Source organism: Neofelis nebulosa, chromosome 5, assembly GCF_028018385.1.
Source record: "Neofelis nebulosa isolate mNeoNeb1 chromosome 5, mNeoNeb1.pri, whole genome shotgun sequence".
NCBI lineage: Eukaryota > Metazoa > Chordata > Mammalia > Carnivora > Felidae > Neofelis > Neofelis nebulosa.
In genome coordinates, this window is record NC_080786.1 from 130,619,788 (window position 1) to 130,637,846 (window position 18,059).

General features: G+C 36.6%; 1 protein-coding gene and 1 long non-coding RNA gene across 7 annotated transcripts in view; one reads left to right on the plus strand and one right to left on the minus strand.

Moving 5' to 3' along the window:
• Positions 1-13,941, plus strand: part of LOC131512704 (uncharacterized) — a 102,786-nt gene extending 88,845 nt beyond the window's left edge. For 2 of the 3 annotated variants that reach the window (XR_009262253.1, XR_009262254.1), the window contains 2 exons: positions 12,279-12,471; positions 13,135-13,941. This is a non-coding gene — a long non-coding RNA (uncharacterized LOC131512704). The remainder of the gene's footprint in view (positions 1-12,278; positions 12,472-13,134) is intronic. The other variant, XR_009262255.1, reaches the window with a different exon arrangement.
• SAMSN1 (SAM domain, SH3 domain and nuclear localization signals 1) overlaps positions 4,553-18,059 on the minus strand; it is a 140,613-nt gene continuing 127,106 nt past the window's right edge. For all 4 annotated transcript variants that reach the window (XM_058731754.1, XM_058731755.1, XM_058731756.1 and 1 more), the window contains 2 exons: positions 16,791-16,941; positions 4,553-5,439 (listed from right to left, as the gene is read on the minus strand). In XM_058731754.1, the coding sequence (XP_058587737.1) occupies positions 5,237-5,439; positions 16,791-16,941 (354 nt within the window). In that variant the 3' untranslated portion in view covers positions 4,553-5,236. The remainder of the gene's footprint in view (positions 5,440-16,790; positions 16,942-18,059) is intronic.

The window sequence follows — 18,059 nt, forward strand, 5'->3', positions numbered from 1 at the left end:
TTCCGTCATGGCTTCTTAATTTATAATCTACATCACGCACACAACCTAATAGTCAGACTGTTGGTAATTCAAATGTGAGAAGTTTGCATGATGAAGAAAGAAAGGGAGAATAATGAAAAGCTCATATTTTCCTCTGTGCTGTGATTTTTCCCATGGCAGGTCATTTGCCTAAATGCCTGTAAGCTTTGTAAATATGTGAAAATCTACAGTTAAGGTGTCTTTCTAAGGGCTTCTGTGTGGGCTATTGCACAGTCAGCTGTGACTCCATATTGTAAAGACCTGGGCCCAAGATGCAGTAATAAAAGTAATAACCCCAAATCTTGTTTTATGTTATTTAATTAATTAATGTGGGCATTTAATTATATATTCAATCATTCAGTCCTCAAAAGTGATTATTCCTATTTTGTGTCAAGAGTGAGGAGTCAAAGCTAAATACCATACAGCCTCTTCCTAAACTGTCATAACTCAACAAAGAAATATTCTGTCAGGACAAAACAGTCATTTATCTGTGAAGTTCTGGTGAATCAGCTGATTCTCATTGCTACTGGAAGACACAGTTGTCCTAGCCCTCGTACAATCTGGGTCTGAAGAATTTCAATTAGTACGAGCCTAAGCCCGTCCTATGGTAGTGTATCCACTACTTTTATTTTATGTTCAGATATTAGTTTTTATGCATGCAGTGCATGCACTGTGCTGAGTGTTTTGCACACATTATCTCATTTAATCAACACAGAAATATGAAATATTAGTATTATAGTATTTGTATTTCACAGAGGAGGGAAAAAAAAAAAAAAGCTTGGAGGATAAGTGATCCACCCAAAGTCACATAATCCTCAAACCAGGACCTCTGGGTCAACATTGGGTGTGATCAGATGAATTCAATGGTAAGATAGGAGGTAGCCTAAAGTAAGGGTTACTTCCATCTTAGTTCTGTAGGCAGAAAACCTGGTCAAATTTAGAAACTGCTGTTCTTTTACCTATATTTAGTCCCTATTCATTTTTCTCTCAACCTTTACATAATTTTAGCATGACTTCCCACTTTAGGAAGGAGTTCTTGAAGTGTGCATGCTGATTAGTTACACAGTTTTCTTTGGTGGTGGGGGGGGAATGGAAGCATGTGTGTGTGTGTGTGTGTGTGTGTGTGTGTGTGTGTGGCGTGACAGAGTATCTAAAATTTCTTCATGTTATTTTTCTCAGAACTTAGGCCTGTAACGGAAGTTTCTCAACATGAAATGTCATCAATTTGGCCTCACACAGGAAGTTGCAAAGCGCTTGACTAACCTCAGTGAACTGGATGTTGTCTAAAACCTGATAATCTTTAGCTATCACTTTAGAAGTTTTAAAAGTTATTTTATTTCTTAACTCATTATCTTAGAAATGTAACTGATAAAAAAGAAAAGCTTCTGATAACAATTTCAGGGTTAAGATATATTGGTACTTATATCAGGAAAAGAATTGGATGAGGGGGGAGAATTTAAATGATCTCATTTTTGTTCTTATTATCAAAAAATTATTATAAGGATTTTATCCATACTTAGAATAAAATTTCTCTAGCCATGCATACTTCACATCATTCTTGAATTTGTAATTTCTGATTCCTGGGATCAGAATAATCATTGCATCCCAGAACAGTTTTACAACATTTCTGTACTGAAAGACTCAGCTTGTTCCAGTGAGAGACTATGGCAAGATTTTAATGCAGATTATCTGAGCCAAAGGGCCTTTATTGGCATAGTCTTGGGGAGCATATATGTCTTGGGGAGCAAATAAATGAACAAGACTGGGACTCTCTTGAAACCAGGTTTCAACCTAGAACCAGTGTGATCATCTGGTAACCATTAAAATGTCAACTTTCTAACCATCTTCACATCCACTCTTGAAAGGCTCAGATTCTTGTCTATCTTCTAGTCAAGGACAGTGGAAGCTCTAAGTCTCTCAACTGCCTCACAGCCTTGGATGAACTATGTCTTGCCTTTTCACTCCTCTTTATCCAGCTTCCATAGTTGAGAGAAAAACCTAAGGAAAATGAGCTTCAGGGATCCAGTTTGTGAAATGAAGGCAGCAGTACTCTCTTTAGTGTGGTGTCTATGGCTACAGGTATCCTTTTCAGTGCTGTGCTATGTGATGGGGTCATCCTTCTGGTAACTTGAACCTCATGGAATCCAGTCTCTCTTCTTCTTCAATCTCCTCATGGCCTTTGTGGCATTTCTGCTCATAAGTGTTTCCATAAATCCTTGACCGGATACCAGATATTCATTTTAAAAGGATAGAAATCATGGCTGAGGACATTTCACCAGCAATTTCCACCATTTTACATTTAAGCGGTTCCTTAGATGGTTCCTAACCTACAATTTCTTGGTATCTTCATAAAGAAGCTGTACTCTCTGGAACTCCCTGAGGCAGCAGGTTGATGAAAATTTAAAAATTATGGTCAGTGGCTACGCAGTGTCCAAGGAGGTCCTAGAATAATCTATTTGGAGTGCTGACCATGGCCAGCAGTGGGGCCATGATGCAAGAAGCATGTTAGAGGGTTGAAACTGAAACACTATTTCCTGCTGTGGAGAGGGGAGAATAGAAGTAGGCATGTGATTTACTCCTGACCTGGGCGCTGCATATAGGATTAAATCTCATGGATCTGGAAAAATACACTAGAGATTAACAGTGTAGTATTGTCTCCCAGCATTTGAAATAACATTTTGTGTTTCCTGATTTTTCCTAAAGTATTGTGTTTTACATATTTAAGAAACTTTTAGATCACTTTGGCAGGCATTTACCTATAGACTAAGTACATTGATTTAAACATAAATATAGAATTGTTATATGGGAATAATTCCATTCAATGCACTTCAGCAAACATTTCCTAAGTTCCCATTCTGTACCCAGTATTGTACCAGGCACCAGGGATCTCTTTCACAAAAAGATCACAGTGTTGTGGAAGGGCAAGTGCCTTTCAAATAGATAAAGTATAATATGTTAAGTGCCATAACCAACAGAGATACAAGTTGCTATGGAAACACAGAGAAGTACACCGAAGGAAATCATGGAACACTTCACAGAGTAAGTGACTTTTGTGATGTGTCTTAAGAGGAAAAACAGAGGGAGGCTCCTAGACGTAGAAATTCATAGTAGCCACTCCAGGAAAATAAATAGCATAAGAAAAGTCACAAAAGAAATAGTGAATTTGTAGAATTGCAACTAGATTGTTATGGCTGCAGAGTGTAGAATGAGAGAAAGGAGAGGAAAATACAACTCGTAGGTTAGGTAAAAAAAAATGGTTGTGAAGAACCTTATGTATCTTGGAGGAAAGTTTAAATATTATACTAAAGATAGTGAGGAGCTAAAAAAAATTTCAAGCTGGAAGTACATGATTTGATATACAAGTTAGATCTTTCTGGAAGCTGTTGGGAGGATGGATTAAAAGGTAGGGCACAGGTAGAACAGGGGTGAGTTGGAAAGCCATTGCACTATTTAATATATGAGATAATGACATTCCAAAGCAATACAGTAGCCATGGGAATGGATAGAAAGCCATGAATGGCAGAGCACATCTAGAGGTCAGACTTGATTACATATTGAATCTGTATGAGAAATGTATGAGTGAGATGAAGTGAGAAATGATTTTCTGTTTTGGGTAACTGGGTATTGGTGCCATTAAAGAGAGAGCTTTGTTTGGAATAAAAAAGGAGAGGAAAATTTGTAGAGAAAATCAAAGATTTAGGTATGTTGAGTTGAAGCTTCTAGAGTGTTATGGGCTGAACTGGACCCCTCTCCCCACAAAGTTCATATGTTGAAGCTCTCACCCCCAGTGTATGGTACCAGTGTATGGTATTTATAGATGGGGTTTTGAGGAGATAATTAGTTTAAATAAGGCTGTAAGGGTGGGGCCTTCATGATTGGACCAGTGCCCTTCTAAGAAAAAACACCAGAAAGCTTACTGTTTCTGATGTGTGAGGACACAGTGAGAAGGTAGCTATCTGTAAGCCAGGAAGAGCTCTCATTAAAGTCCACCCATGCTGCAGCCCCATCTTGGACTTTTGGCCTCCAGAACTGTAAGAAATTAAATTTCTATTGTTTAAGCCACCCAATCTGTGGTATTTTGTTACACAGCCTTAGCTGACTAAGACATAGAAGTATTCAGGAAGTTGGATGACACAGATCTATCAGGAGGAGACAGATTGAAGTGTTGATTGATTTGGAAATTATATATATATATATAATAAAATATTATACATATTAAAATAATATATGTAACAATATATATTGTTTCCATAAGTAAACAATGTATTTGTTTATTATTAAAGAGATATTTACACTCAGATATTCAAGCCTGGCTATCCTAGAAGATAAAGTTTGCCCTTTTTTTTGCTCACTTGCAGTTTTGTGGGATTCATATATATATATATATATATATATATATATATATATATATATATGGAGAGAGAGAGAGAGAGAGAGAGAGAGAGAGACTATAAAACCTTGTATGGCAAGAGATATTTTGTCTAGAAGTCAAAACATTAAAAAATACCTTAAGCACCACTCGTGTGGAAAAGAGTAAATGCACGTAGTTCTTTTTATTATTAAAATTAGGCTATTTCAAAATTTAAAATATTTATAATTGAAAATGAAACATCTGTACAATTATTAAAATTAGTTTTACTAAATAAGAATTGACAGCATCTTGTTAACTCTTCCTTTATACCAGATAACAGTGAAGAAATCGATAAAAAATAATTACTAAAACCCCACTCTGGATCAAGAGAAAATGTCTCCAGTGTCAACTCACACTTTCCTATTAAGTATAAAAATGAGTGTAACTGCTGCTTGGACAATTGGTTACACAGATACTCGCTCCATTACTATTTGTTCAATAACGTACATAAGTTCAAAACTGGCAGGGATGAAAAAATGAGTTTTTCACTGCAGAATTTTTCATGTTGCACTTAGAAAATAAAGATGAATAAATCTTATCTCACACACACCAAAGACTTACACCATACCTCTTCTCATACAGGCAAATGAAATATTAACATGTAGCATTCAAAATAATAAATATACATACTATTTACAATAATTGGGAATGTTGGAGACATGAACTTTTGTGTAAAACCATTCTGATTAAAATAGTTTAACTTCAGGTTGTATTCACAAATACTTCTCTTTCTCTCCTATTTGATCTTTTAGCTCAAATAGAATTAAAGTGGAATGTGTCTGTAGATACAAAGTTGAGAATGTGTATTCAGTCACTTGGCTCTGTGATAGTAATCTTCTGTACCATGTCAGAGAGATTTTCAGACTCCACATCTTCTTTGCCATTATCTGAATTTTCTGATGAGATATAACAACCAGAGTCCCTTGGGCAGTCCTCTAACTGTGACTTATTTAAGGAGATGTCTGGGCTTAAGGATAGGGGCACAGATTCATTTTCTTGCTCTTGAATAGCTGTAAATGGAAAAGAGGGCAGTAGTTAGGAGAAGCCAAGACAAGTTTTATTCATGCACTCATTCATCTTTGAGCCATTTTAACTGTACCAACCTTGACTTCATTACATTTGAAACTTCCATAAGTAAACAATGTTATTTGTTTATTATTAAAGAGATATTTACACTCAGATATTCAAGCCTGGATATCCTAGAAGATAAAGTTTGCCCTCTTTTTTGCTCACTTGCAGTTTTGTGGGATTCATGTGAACTGCTTGCATAAGCAAAGATCAATATGGACTCTCATTTTACATTAATGATAAGTTGCCAGAGAAAGCAGATTGTATCCACAGTTTGACTGATGCCTTGTCCAAATACTCCTTAAAGTAACATTAGAAAAAGTCTTTTGTAGTTTAACTGTACAATACACCTCAATGGTGATCTTTGTGAACAATTCTAGAATCATGATAATGTAGATTAATGAAAAAAAATCTCTGTGGGCAGCAATGTACAGTTAGACTTCAATTACTTGGAATTTAACTAATAAAACTTAAAGCACTCAGATTTTCCTATGTTTGCATTCAACAGAAAAATCAGCATAAGAACCAGGTTGCTTTTAGATAGTAAAACACCACCATTTTCATTGGATCTGAATTGTTTGGTTTGTCTTCTACATCTTTGTAGTTCTGGATAACAATTATTTATATTCAGATTGGTGACTCTGTTATCACAGTAGTATTCTAGATTCCACAGACAGTTTCTTTGAAAAAAAATTGATATTAGAGATGTAACAAAATATATATTTACTTTTTTGTAATATTTTTCATGTTTATAAATTTTGAGAGAGAGAGAGAGAGAGAGAGAGAGAGAGAGAGAGAGAGAGAGAGAACATGAGGAGGGGAGGGCCAGAGAGAGAGAGAGAGAGAGAGAGAGAGAGAGAATCTCAAGCAGGCTCCAAACTGTCAGTGCAGAGCCTGATGTGGGGCTCGAAATCATGAACTGTGAGATCATGACCTGAGCCAAAATCAAGAGCCAGAGTCCTCAACTGGTTGAGCTACCCAGGTACCCCAGAAAGTATTTTTAAAGAACCTAAGCAGCACTATAAAGTGTTACTCTTCTCAAGAATCCTTCAGCATCAATGTTCTCTTTGTCAATGCAAAGTTTCTTTGTATGACTTCCCTGACACCAGTAAATGTGTGTTTCTCTGCATCATGAGATGGGGTCCTCAGGGAGGAGATGTATCTTAGGTCACCACCTGTCAGCAATATCAGCATGGCTAGCTCTTTCCCCTTCTAACCCCAGAGCTTCCCCACTTTGCACGATGTGAGTAACTCCACTTTGGAAGAACCAAACACATACATTTCAGGGTGGGACAAGACCTCTGCTGTCAGAGACTATGTACTTCATCCTATTCTAGTGAGGAGAAAATAAATCCCAACTTCAAAATCCTGGAAGAAGGAAACTGTAATTTTCCTCAATAGACTTTTAAAAAGTAAAATGCTAAGTAATTTATCTTTAAGAAATCCACCCCTTGTCTTCTCTACAAATATCCTGCTTTTTAAATGCAGTTTCTAGGCTCCAGATATCTTGTCAACATTATGTTCTACTGTGTATCCAATTGTTATCAACATCCTTTATGGGAAAGAATTGAGCTCTGGTGCCCTGAGGCATCCTTGTATGTAATGAATTAACTTCAATGTATCTAGAATGGTACTCTTTTACATAGCATCCATGGAAGAATGGAGAAAAGAGTCACATTTTTTGTATTCTGTGGTTTGGATGAGGAACACAGGTTGAGAAAGGTTGGGGAAAAGGATAAAGATCATTTTAGTCTACTCATCTTCAAAATGAATCATAACAGTTCTTTTAACCTTTTCCTCAAAGCTTTAATTTGCAACAATAAAATGTTTATGCCATTATTCTGAACCTTTGCTATATTTGCCACAACTTTATTTTTTTTTTATTTATTCTTTTTATTGAGAGAGAGAGAGAGAGAGAGAAGGAGAGAAAGAGTTAGTGGGGAGGGGCAAAGGGAGAGGGAGAGAGAGAATCTTAAGCAGGCTCCAAATCCAGTGCTGAGCCCAACTCAGAGCTTCATCTCAAGATAGATCGTGAGATGATGACCTGAGCCGAAATCAGGATCCCCATGCCACAACTTTATTGAAGTGTGGATTCAAGAATCAGATATTTAAGTCTGGTGATGTTTTAACTACTTCTAGGTATAAGGAGCTTTAATTTTAATATGTATCAGTTGAGATTGTTATTTAAAAATTTTAGCCTCTATGAAACATTTTCTCTTTGTTAGTTAGTCTTAGCAACTTTTTAAGTTTAGGAGGAATCTTCTTAACTTCATTAGTGTTTGTGAATAAGGGTCGTTAGGTTTTGTTTCCAAGCCCTTCTGCTATGAAAAGACAGCGATGAAATGGGACCTCATTCTCTGAAGAACATCTAGCTCCCCTGCCTCTGCTTTTGTATCTTATTGCCACTGAAATGAAAGAACAAGCTCTGAGTTTCATTATCCAAGTGTTTCTGGAAAAGGCCGGAGAAATTAGTCCTTTTGTAATGCTTCCTGCTACATCAGCAGTGATTCACCATATTTGGAGTGTGAGCTGAGCCATATTTCCCCAGATTGTATTTGGGCCTATCACCTCAACACAAAATTAAAAGAACAGAGTTAATTCCCTTCAGACTGACATTTTAAACGGAGCTTGGCATAATAAAAACTGCTCCCAATACTGTGTTCTATTTAGATTGATTACTGATTGTGGGTCCTCTTTAAGATATAGCATTTAGACTTAAAGAACTCTGATTTCCAAAACCAGCTCTTTTCCTTTCAAAAGATAAGTACTTAGCTTGTTATTTCCTCCTCAGAAGGCTGTGTCCATTCACCTCAAAGGGTAACGAAGAAAACAAACAATAAATGAAAATCTGACTTTAACAGAGACTATGTCATTTTTTAATATTGGTAATAAAATGTATTTGTTTGTTTTTAGTTTCACACGAGAAATGCTATATCACATTCTCTCAATTCTAGGAATTGGTTTGTTTTATTTTTATTTATTTATTTATTTTTTTCAACGCTTTTTATTTATTTTTGGGACAGAGAGAGACAGAGCATGAACGGGGGAGGGGCAGAGAGAGAGGGAGACACAGAATCGGAAACAGGCTCCAGGCTCCGAGCCATCAGCCCAGAGCCTGACGCGGGGCTCGAACTCACGGACCGCGAGATCGTGACCTGGCTGAAGTCAGACGCTTAACCGACTGCGCCACCCAGGCGCCCCAAGAATTGGTTTGTTTTAAATACAGATTATTTATTGTAGAAACCTTTTATCTGCAATTTCTATGGAAAAAGGAAATAGTTTCTCAGTATGAAAGTTATGCAGCACAGTAATTTCCAGAACAGCAGTAATTTGCTAAATGATTTCCTAGTGAAGTGAAAACATGACTATGCGTCCTCAAACACTTCCCACCAGGCTAGCAATAATTTCAGGCAGGTGATCAGCTAGAGCCCCTCAACTGTAACTATAAAAAGAAAAGGCAGGCCATTATGTTATATTATGGGAATGAAAGCTATATAGTATTCAGTTTTTGTGTTTGGAGGTCAAGGTTTTCCTTTTCTTCTTTTTTTGTTTTGTTTTTGTTTTTTTCCATTTTGACACTAATGACTTCGGGATTGGCACAAACCTAGGTCTAGTGCTATGGATAGTTTTTCCAGCACAGGGGATGAATTCATGCTAATATATCCATATTTTCTTTCTAAATAATTTAGTCCCTTCATGTGCCCGTGAAACAGAGTAAAGCTAACTGACCTACCTAGACCTGATGCTAACTGATAACCTTCTTCGGTTTTGGCCCATGGTCCAATCATCTGAGCTAACCAGGCAAATAACACATTGGAATAAGGGACAGTTTGCCTCCAAAATTATAGACTTACCATTATGAGATATGAATGCATCTTTGCTTAATATAAAAAAAAATCAGTATATATGATTAAGTATTCTATTATCAACATTATGTGACAGCATATAGGCATATGTATATAATTCACAAATGAAAGTGTTAAAATTTTAGATAGATTTCCTCTTTATTTCTCACATCACCATAATGTTTTGTGTTTTAATAAAAAACAAAACAAAACAAAAAAATAAAATGGTACAGTTTTTCAATAAGCCCCTGAATGGTTTGCAAATACTCCAAAGACTATACATTTTCAAATCTGGGTATATTGGGGAATTATTAAATAATTTGAAAAAGGGTGTCTCTTATCGCTGCCAGTTAACAGCAGGAATACTCAGAAGGCCAGAAAGCAGCCCCAAACAGTTCTGTACTGTATATAATGAAAATAAAATAATTATGTTAAGAAAAAATTGAGGAAATATTTTGTCATAAAGAGCTAATCTGAATATTAAAATATTTTATTTCTTACCAAAATGTTTATGGAATTGTGTAAAGCCCATGGTTCAACATTTTAAGATAGTCATCAATAAAGATAAAAAGTGGCATGGTGATTAAAACAGAAGACAGCTAATATAATTATTCATAAAATAATTATATTGGAATTGTGACATTTAATTAATTAAATATAGGCAATTTCAATTATACTAAAAGTGAAGAAAGCTTTAAGGAAATCAAACTAAATCCTAATGGTGGAGAAAAGTTCTCATATTCTAAAGAGAGAAATCTGTCCTATATTCACATAGGTTTCTTTCTCAGGTTTCTTTACCCAAATATTTCAGATTTTAACTTTACTGTCTTGTGTGTCTTAGGTATGATGCTTCTGCCTCCTTTGGGCTTCTGTTTCATTATAACATAATGCAATCTAGAGGGCATAGGAAGATGCCTGGCCGGGGAAAGTGCTCAATAAACATATTTTTTAAATAAAAAGAACGTGATGTTCAGATTAATTAAAGGAAATAGGGACTAGAGATCAAATAAGAAATGTTGTTGAAATTCAAATGAATATGCCTCTTGGCTTTTTGAATTACTATCCTCTTTTTCTCTACTGGTGCTGTCTCCAAAGAGAAAAAGCCAAAGTTATGTCATCCTCTTTGAGGATGGCTCAAAACCTCACCCTCATGTTGGAGCCCCACTTGAGTCATTCAGAATAAAACTCAGGCATTCTCCAGGTAACAACAGCTGCATTTATTTGTACATGTGCAGTGTTGTCCAAGGAGGAGCATTCAGTAGACAACACGGCACAACTTGTAGTTGTTTCTGAGTTTGTTTTAAGCACATCCTTACATTATCTGAACATGTTGATTTTATAATTATAACGAATTTTTGGTATTCATTTCATTTAACTACTAACCTACCTTTTAGAAAAATCCCAAATTAAAAACAAGAGTCCCTTCCTGGAATAACCAGTTGCTATTGTTTTCTGGAGGCCACGAGAACACAGGAGCTGAAATGATCTCCCTCTTTTTGCACTGCTCTCTTTGCATCTTAACATCCTAGTCCACCTTGTAATGAAATGTGGGCCAGGGGGTGAATCTTTTCACTCACATCTGAAGCACCTTCCACTTCCAGCATGCTGGCTGCTTCAAGAAGGTCAGAGGCAAACTCCCCTAAGAGCTAATCACTCAGAACCAGCACAGATGCCACTCTGGGCAATCAGACGCCCTTGTGGAAGGCTTTGGTCCCAAGAAATATTTACCATTGGTTGAGTTGTCATACTGGGCAATTTTGATAAGAATCTTTTAAATAAGATCAAAAACTATCATTACATACTGCTTAATTATGGGCCTTGGGAAATGAGTTTCATTTTTCTTATAGATTAAATTACTTGGTATAGTGAAAAAAAAAAAACACCTAATTTCATTATTTTAAAGCTTATTTGACAAAAATAAGGTTACCCTGCATGTCACTGATTTACAATTTGCTTGTACTATTTTAATATGTTTTGGACATATTTTTATATCAGTATGCATTACATTCTCTTAATATCTTCATTCTACTTTATTGTTTGCATATACTAATTAATTTAACAATTAATTATTACTGGAAGTTCACACTTAATTAAAAGTACTAGTAATTTAGCTAGTATTTTTACACATTTATATGTTGAAGTTAATCAAATTTGTGGATACAAAAGTTTGCACATTTCAAACTTGATAGCTTTTACATTACTGCCCTCTAGAAAAGTGCTCATATGTACTTGTGCATATACAGGCACACGTGGTTAGCATATACATAACACACATTTTGACCACACACACAAACACCCATCTGCCTACTAAAAAACTTTTATGTGCGGGGTGGGGTTACCAGGGACTTAAAGCTTTACAATCAGAAAAACGTTTGCCTATGATTTATAAAACTCTTCAGCCCCTCACTCAATGATGATTCATTGTACTTGTAAACCATCCACTCAATGCAAAGCACAGAACTAGGGGCTTTGGGAAGGCACTTGGTAACAGAGGATTCAGTCCTGTTTGACCAGGGTCATCCTCACAAAGTCACCCCTAGTACACAAACATAGTACAATGTAAAAACAAGCACATTACAAGTTCCTTAGGTGACTGAAGTTAAAATTCCGCGGGCTTTTTACTCTGGGAGTGGTTCTCTGATAGAAGAGTAAACACGTTTACATTTCATTTTGTTGTTTTGTGTATCATATGGAATATGGCATCGATTGTAAATTAAATCTTGGTTTTGGGGGAGGGGCAGTAAAACTGAAGAGTAATCTGAAGAAATTGAATTGCATAAAGCCCGACAGCTCTGACTAGAAATACGTATTTTTTTTAATTTAACAATTTATAAACATAAGTACATAGGAATAAAATGGCTGTGTGCCTTCTCTAGTGTGTATATGTGGATGGTTAGCATATCTTTTCTTAAAAGCTGTACCTTTCTTGAATCTAGATTCAAATCATATGGCAAGCGGGTTGGAAACACCAGGCATGCATGTCAGGGGCTAGGGCACCAAGCTACCCTGGCACGCTGTCAGGTCAACTGCTGGACTGCTGCTTGGCAGAACTACAAATCTCCCCGCTGGCAGCTCGTGTTCCAGGCTCCTGGCTGGGCTTCGCCTCTTGCCCTGCGTCGTTTTGGGCAGGTAAGCAGGCAGGAAGGCACAACTGGGGATAGCTGAGCAATGTGGAGCTGCTGTGACCACAGCTGGTGCCAACATCCTGGCACGCAACCCGCCCCACCCCTTTCCTCCTCACCAAGCCCTGCAAACAAAGGTTGCAGTTAACTAAAATATATTATACACAGCTTCTCGTACAGTGTGCTTATGCGGTTATTCAGTTGTTTTTTTTCCCTCCAATTTAAAAGTTAATTATTTTTGTGCTATAGGGACAACAAGATATTTCCATCACCCATTTTCCCTGAGGACAATGTACACATTCTCATAGACACACTTTTAAAACACATCAAAGTGCCTCTAAATGTGGGAAAAGAGGAACAAGTTCAGAATAAAGAGATAATATTTACTATAAATAGCAGTTAACTTTCTTATTATTTGCAAGAGGCATTTATTAGCTAGGCAAAAGGGTCTTGAAGGTTGTGTTTATGAACAACACACACACACACACACACACACACACACATTCTCTGTTCTTACTGGGGATATTTATTCAAAGCAAACAAAGCATTTTAAAATTCAGATGATAAATAGAGAAACCCTAATGTGCACAAAATAAACAGATTCTGCTCTTTTGCTCCTTCAAAAGCTGAGTCTCACCCCAGTTTTTCTTCTTCTTCTATCCTCATCTAGATTCCCAGCTGAGGGAGCCAGTGACCTAATTCTGCTCAGTTCTAATGCAACACGGGAGTGAATTCAGAATATCTCGGTACTGGCCTTGCTGGGATTGCAGAACCCCAAAGTCATTCTCCTGATGCAGAGGTAATCCTGTAATCAGCGCTAACACCACTCACCAACCCTTCTAACAGCTTGTAGGAGAAACCCCTTTACCTCCTGTCAAGCAGTGACCTAAAACACTTTAATCCACTTTACATTCTCAAGGTCAGAGTGGGTACAATGCTATCTATTTTGGCCTAAGAGAAAAGGAAAATTTCTTGCTCTAAGTATTAGGTTTCTACTGTCCCACCCTCTTGGTCCTTCTAGATGTATGAAAGGCTCACATAGGGCTTGTAGTATTCCCTTCATCATCTCAAAATTTTAACTCGTCCTCGAAACAGATGCCCCTTCTCCTCAATTTTTATACTGAAAAAATGGCAAGCAAAACTTCCCAGTTCCCAACCTAAGAAGCTCTAAACTAGGAATTTATTGACATTCCCCAAGTTGGCTTTATTCAATGATCAAGATAAAATGCATGCATAAAATCCTGGCCAATTTGCATACCTTATTCTTACACACACACACACACACACACACACACACACACAGCTAACTATTTTTTAACCTGTGACTGTGACATACATTTGTTTTTAATAATATCTTAGTTTTATATAACCATATATTCAAGGTCTTTATCATTCAAGGTACATGAAGGTTGTGCATTTAATCTTTAGCATGGTTGTAGAAGATATGATTCACAGAGTAGAGAATAGATAAAAATAAGCATGCAGCAGCATGGTGCCGAATCATCAGAACTCACCATCTTATCAACAAATAGAAGTCATTCTTCTTTATTTCTTGAGCAAAGCAGTTTCATATAAGATAAATAGCTTTCAGTCAGAATAGCCTAACATGCAATATGCATCTTTTTGACATGTATATTCTAGCACTACTTTAGACCGTAAGATTAAAATAAGAAAAATCTCAGCGTTGTGTGTTGACAACAAACACTGGTTGCATCGGGATTTTTCTCTAGTTTTCATCCCCCAGAATTTGACTCAGTGTATGCAGGTTTGTACATTACTGGCTATTGCTAAATGGTCAGTTTCTAGTGACCTTCAAATACCATTTTCTAGAGTCTTATAGGGGAAATAATTTGGGGGATTTGTACTTTTTTATATTAAACATTGAAAGTCACATCGTGCTTTGGAGATACTGTGTTTCATTTTCAGAGATCAGGGCAGAGTAGAATATGTTTATAATAGATTTAGGAGGCTGGGTTCTAGATATGTGACCTTGAGAAGGCCATTTAGCTAATCTAGTTTTAGTTTCTCCATCTTGCAAAGGAAGCATTTGGGTCAGATGGTTTTTCAAATTACACCTAGCTCTAATACGATGTCATTGATACATTATTGTTCTTTTGTTAACATAGAAAGTAAATAGGGAATAGGGAGGTGGATGAATAAATTAAGTAGACACCTTCCATGGCCCAAGCCTTTGGCACTGGACCAATCTTCCCTCCGTGGGTCCAGACTGACCACTGTTTTATGGCTAAAAACCCTTCTCACCCAGGCTGTCTAAGCCCCTCCTATTCTCAAGTCCTGTTGCAATGCAGCCACAGTAGCCTTGCACCTTTAAGGCAGTGATGTTGCTGCAAGGTTTCTGTTCTTACTGAAATATTAACTTCTACTTTCTGAGACGGAAAACCTAACTGAAGCCCTTGAGAAAACTGGCATCATAGAAAACTTCAATTTTCAAATATTCATTGTTCTTTCTATATTTACCAGTTTGCATGTGTGGAAGAAAGAACTTGGATTTTTACAGCAGACTGCCTTTGCTTAAAACTCCAGCTCTGTTACTTATCTAGCTCTTTGGCCTCTTTGCAACTCAGCTCTGAAATATTTTCTCATCTGTACCATGGACAAAATACCCACACGGACAGTATTATAGAAGAAAAGTAATGTATTTACAAGTGTTCAAAAAATGCTCTCCTTCCTCGCTCTACTTCAACGTCAAATTATTTGGGAGGGTATTGACAACGATACCGAACATTCTCATTTACAAGAAATCTACAAAATCTCTTTTGTAGCCTGTTATTTAGTGAGAATCCATGTTTCGAAATGATAAGGGTGAAATAAACTGCCTCATTTACTGAAAGATCCTGCTACATCAGTTGACACTCATCAGTTTTGTTTTGTCTTGTACTATTGAGTAAATTGGCTCCTTTCTTAAGGCTGACCTTTGTCTGCCTCTGTGACCCCATCTCCCTCTCCTAGTCTCCACAACTTCAAAGAATGCGTGTAAACACATAGGCCTAAGATTAAATAAATTCTGCAGGTGCCAAATTAGTCTTACATGTGAAAGCTCTTTGAAAAGAATGAAGCTCTATGCAAACTCAAGAGAACTGAAATACAGTCTCCAAAAGAGTACATTTATTCCTGCTAGATAAAAGGCCAGTGTGGAAACACGTACTGTGCCCGTTTTGGAGCAGATGAGGTCTAGGATATAGTATAGGCAAACGTACTGAGAGACACTCAGGAGGCCTGGGTCCTAAATACAACTTTCCTCCTTGCTCTCCATCTGGGCTGTTATTTGTGGAAAGTATAGTAGCATCACAAACACTGGTCCTGGCTCTCCAATTCGCTACGTGTGTGAACTTGGACAAGTTACTCATCTTCCCAGTTTCTTGTTATAAATATAGGGATAGTACTATCGAACTCACAGAAATGTGGAGTGCATGGAAGAAGATAATAAATGTAACGATCTTGGATCAAGTTTTCCTCAGAATATACATTCAAAAAAAGTAGCTAATGATCATGGTTCATATCATTTTTGAAAGAGAACAGTTGAATTAGACAGTGTAGTTCTTTCTCATCTTTAAAAGTCGACACCTTCCTCTTTTCTTCCTAATAAAATATTCCTTGTGGAGTTTGGCATGTTCTGAGCTCAGGGTTTCAGAAGGCTGAGCAGATTTAGAAAGACGAGTGTTCAGATTGGGCAACTGTAAAAACAAACGCTATCCTATCTTTACAAACCCAGTCGGTAAGTGAATGTGCATGAATTACTCCATCTCCAGTTTATACGTTACAAATACAGAGAACCATCTCAGATAATAAAAGTGAGTGCTGAATATTTTTGCAAGCTATTATAACATTTTGAAGGAATACTATAAACACATACAAGATGTGACTATATGGTAATGAAATGAATTTTCCTGTGTGGCGCGAAAGCTCATTAGCTTAGAGCCTTGTTCTGTGCTGTTCTGCAGAAGTTGCATATGACATTTCTCACTAATGGCTCATGCTGTCACTAAATATTTGTCTCGAACTCCCTCAGTCTTTGGGAATGCAGACATCCACTTGTGTGTAAATTAATAGCTCTGCAGAATCTAAATGAGATGCCCGGAAAAGTCCTTTTCATTTGCTGAGTCCAATAAGGAAAAAAAAAAGTCCTTTTCCTAATTATAGACGACCAGAGTTGTTTCCAAATAGATAAGAAATTACTTGTTCTATGGGAAAGGATGCTTTGTATGATTCTCAGTAAATAAAACTGGGGCTTTGTTTTTAATAATTCTACTCTTTACATTGAAATGTGATTTTCAGCAAAGGAGAAAAGTAGGTGTGTACACTTACTTTCTTCATCAAGGAGATTTTCAGCAGCTGATAGTAACCTCATCCTGTCTTCTGGGTTTTTAATGTTTAATTCAATGAGATGACTCTCTTTTATATCCTTTAAATCTTCTAGGGTCTCATAACCATTGAGTAACAGTGTTGAGGTATATTCCTATGAGGGAGAAAAAAATATGTATAGTATAAACTAGCCAGATTCAAATATTTTATTTTTAGTTCTCTTTAGATTTAAGGAAAGTGTAGAAATGCATATGGAAACCAAAGGCACTGATAGGACTTTTGTGTAACTTTATTTAACTTGTACTAGTTTTCCACATCTGAACTCTAGGGCATTTAGAAGAGTATGTTGGATAATTCTCACCTTCTGGAAGGACAAATGTAAAGAAGAAATAATTACCTTAAGCTGTGCAGCGCTAAATCATGGATCAATTAAATAGCTGGATCATTCATCCCATTTGGCACTTTTTCACTTCTCAGATAGCTCAATTGACAAAGCTAGGGTGTCCTTATGTCTATCAATAAAATGCCTCTGGAAGAGTAATTATAGTAATATTTCTGAATCTCCATCTCTCCTTGTTTGCTTGCTTGCAAAAATATTTGCCCTCACTAACTTCTTGGGGTAGTTTGAAAAGTGAATATGAAACAGGCACAATTCTTTATAAAAAATAGACCTAGCATTTTGTGAAATCATTATATAAACCGAAGGAACTCCAGACTTTCTATTTAATTAAAAGCTTTTATTAAGCATAAAAGCATTGTGGTTGGGAAAAGTATTGTTTCCTTTTCTCAGCATGTATATTTTTGTCCATCATTTGCATCAATATATATTAGTTTAAAATTCATAGGCTTCTGATTTCTGAGTCTGTATGTTATTTATGTAACCTCTGTTCTCTCTAACGGAATAAAAATGCAAAGTGAAGTTGCTTTACAACTTCCTCAAAACTTCCTTCCATTTTACTTGATCATAATTTCAATATCCTTATTTTGGTTACTAAAACTGAATAAGAGGAGGTATAAAAGTTTTAAGCAATTGGGAAGAACTACCAGCCCCTTTTTACAAAGGAAAGAGAAAGAAAGAAAAAGTACCACTTCTTTTTAAAAAATAATGTCTCCTAGATGGAGTACTAAGTTAGAACAGAGAAACCAAAATTCCCATTCTGACTTATGTCTGATTGTGGGTTCTTGAGTAAGTTATTTCACTTCCTCAGACCTGGGTTTTCTCATAGGTCACAGGGCAAACAAAAAGAAGAAGCAGGGTTTAAACTTGTACTT